A 2,792-nucleotide genomic window follows, 5' to 3' on the forward strand; every position below is an offset into this window, starting at 1 on the left:
GACCGTGTTGATTTTGCCATCACAAGAGATAAATATTTCAAATCATCATCTATCAAGGATCTTTTTCATTGTATCAATTCCCATTTAATATAACAAATAACAAATCGTGTCATTGCTTTGCCGGAACCCGTGCTCTGGGGCTTTATGATTGATGTGGGCTCGTTTCAAAGGCGAAAAAGAAAACTGGTGATTATCATAAGGAAATGAAAGGGATGTGTTCATAGACACAGACCAGATACTGTCGCGCCAACCGTCTTGCAATGTCGACTTCAGACCATTGGAAAAAGAAAGTTCAACTCATCGAGTAAATCTGCCCAAAAAAGAAACCAGTTAAGTCCAAGACAGATATCCTGGCGGAACAACATGGTGAAAAAATGTGGGTTTATCTGGGCTAACTGTAAAGGGTTCTTGGCAAAACATAACACAACATTAAAACTGACACATGTTAATCACTGCAGAGGTATGGCAAAAGGGTGAAGATCATATTTTGAAATAGAATGTAGGTTCCACCTACTTGAAGGCGTAGTAGACATCAACCTAGTCAACACAAGTTCCCATACCTTTTGGTGATAGTAAAGATTCAGATACGTACATCATCACCCGAGTCAGATTCTGTAGAACAACAAATACTTATTGCTTTAATAGCCCAAACTTTCCAAGCAAGCAAATATAATGCATTACATATCTTAATTACTACCCCCTTGAACGCATATCTAGAATAAGTACAGTAACAGCTATATTTTGAGACCACCGTCAACCACATTGACCTTTGCACCTGTGAGAATGCAAGAGCCCATCATCACCTCCAGACAGTGGAAGATAATTACCTCAGGCTATAGGCCGTTTCATAAATGCATGACAACACACAAATTTACCTGCAAAAGTACCTATTTCGGATAATCAGATTGTAAGCAGGGATATGCCAGATTAGGTAGATTTGCATTATTCTGATGTATGCTTATTTTCATAGTTCTATGATTCGCATTTATTAAATAAAGCCAGAAAAGCATTTTTGTAGCATTTCTGACAGTACTTTAGCAACACTTTCATGACTGGGACAGGATATGTGCTTCACCTGAGAAAAATGCTCATGGCCCTTCAGGTGATGTTGTTGGCAGTGGTATTGATGATCTTGATCAAGTGACCAACACTCTATTGCCTGACATGGAGGCCAAGCTTTCTCGTGTGGTACTCCATTATTATAAGGACAGTCAAGTCTTGGTTCAAGGGTCCAGTACTGGTCATGTGGTGTTTCTCTAGGAACCTCGACATCATTTAACTGACTTGGCAAAAAAGCAGTTTGATAGGTTGGAGCCTAAAGCAGAAATGCCTGCCATCAGCCTGGTGAAACTTTTGAGAGGCACTAGTTACAGGGAGATGGATGGCACTAGTGACAGGGAGATGGATGGCATTAGTGAGAGGGAGATGGATGGCACTGGTGACAGGGAGATGGATGGCATTGGTGATAGGGAGATGGATGGCACTGGTGACAGGGAGATGGATGGCACTGGTGACAGGGAGAAGGATGGCATTGGTGACAGGGAGATGGATGGCACTGGTGACAGGGAGAAGGATGGCATTGGTGACAGGGAGATGGATGGCACTAGTGACAGGGAGATGGATGGCACTAGTGACAGGGAGATGGATGGCATTAGTGACAGGGAGATGGATGGCACTAGTGACTGGGAGATGGATGGCACTAGTGACAGAGAGATGGATGGTACTGGTGACAGGGAGATGGATGGCATTGGTGACAGGGAGATGGATGGCATTGGTGACAGGGAGATGGATGGCACTGGTGACAGGGAGATGGATGGCATTGGTGATAGGGAGATGGATGGCACTAGTGACAGGGAGATGGATGGCATTAGTGACAGAGAGATGGATGGCATTGGTGACAGGGAGATGGATGGCACTGGTGACAGGGAGATGGATGGCACTGGTGACAGGGAGATGGATGGCACTAGTGACAGGGAGATGGATGGCACTAGTGACAGGGAGATGGATGGCATTAGTGACAGGGAGATGGATGGCACTAGTGACTGGGAGATGGATGGCACTAGTGACAGAGAGATGGATGGTACTGGTGACAGGGAGATGGATGGCATTGGTGACAGGGAGATGGATGGCATTGGTGACAGGGAGATGGATGGCACTGGTGACAGGGAGATGGATGGCATTGGTGATAGGGAGATGGATGGCACTAGTGACAGGGAGATGGATGGCATTAGTGACAGAGAGATGGATGGCACTGGTGACAGGGAGATGGATGGCACTGGTGACAGGGAGATGGATGGCACTAGTGACAGGGAGATGGATGGCACTAGTGACAGAGAGATGGATGGCACTATTGACAGGGAGATGGATGGCATTGGTGACAGGGAGATGGATGGCACTGGTGACAGGGAGATGGATGGCACTGGTGACAGGGAGATGGATGGCACTGGTGACAGGGAGATGGATGGCATTGGTGACAGGGAGATGGATGGCATTGGTGATAGGGAGATGGATGGCACTAAGTTGCATATTCTTCTGTGCAGCTGTTCTCCATAGATGTCTGAGTACAATTTCATCGTCATCCAGCAGGCCATGTTGTAGGTCTTTTTGCCACATGTGAATTCTTCGGCAAGAAAGGGTGCAAAATGCTCATCCAACAAAAGCTTTATATCAAATTCTGCTGCCAATAATCATAGTTTTGTGTTAGGTTAATTGCCACTGTTTTGGCGCACAATTTTGAGCCATGTATTTGTTCTAAAAAGAGGGTATGTCACATGCATTCCTGTTCATCACAA

General features: G+C 45.5%; 1 protein-coding gene across 1 annotated transcript; it reads left to right on the forward strand.

Annotated features, from left to right (window-relative positions):
- Window positions 1-1,326: 1,326 nt before the first annotated feature.
- LOC139466651 (uncharacterized) lies at window positions 1,327-2,553 on the forward strand. Its single transcript, XM_071248234.1, has one exon. The coding sequence runs from the start codon at window positions 1,327-1,329 to the stop codon at window positions 2,551-2,553; it is 1,227 nt and encodes a 408-aa protein (XP_071104335.1).
- The last annotated feature ends 239 nt before the right edge of the window (window positions 2,554-2,792 follow it).

The sequence above is a fragment of the Haliotis cracherodii genome, unplaced genomic scaffold (assembly GCF_022045235.1).
Source record: "Haliotis cracherodii isolate W230 unplaced genomic scaffold, xgHalCrac1.p SCAF_19, whole genome shotgun sequence".
NCBI classification, from domain to species: domain Eukaryota; kingdom Metazoa; phylum Mollusca; class Gastropoda; order Lepetellida; family Haliotidae; genus Haliotis; species Haliotis cracherodii.

Coding starts and splice junctions, on each gene's coding strand:
- LOC139466651 (XM_071248234.1), top strand. CDS start 1,327: ATGCCTGCCATCAGCCTGGTGAAACTTTTGAGAGGCACTAGTTACAGG.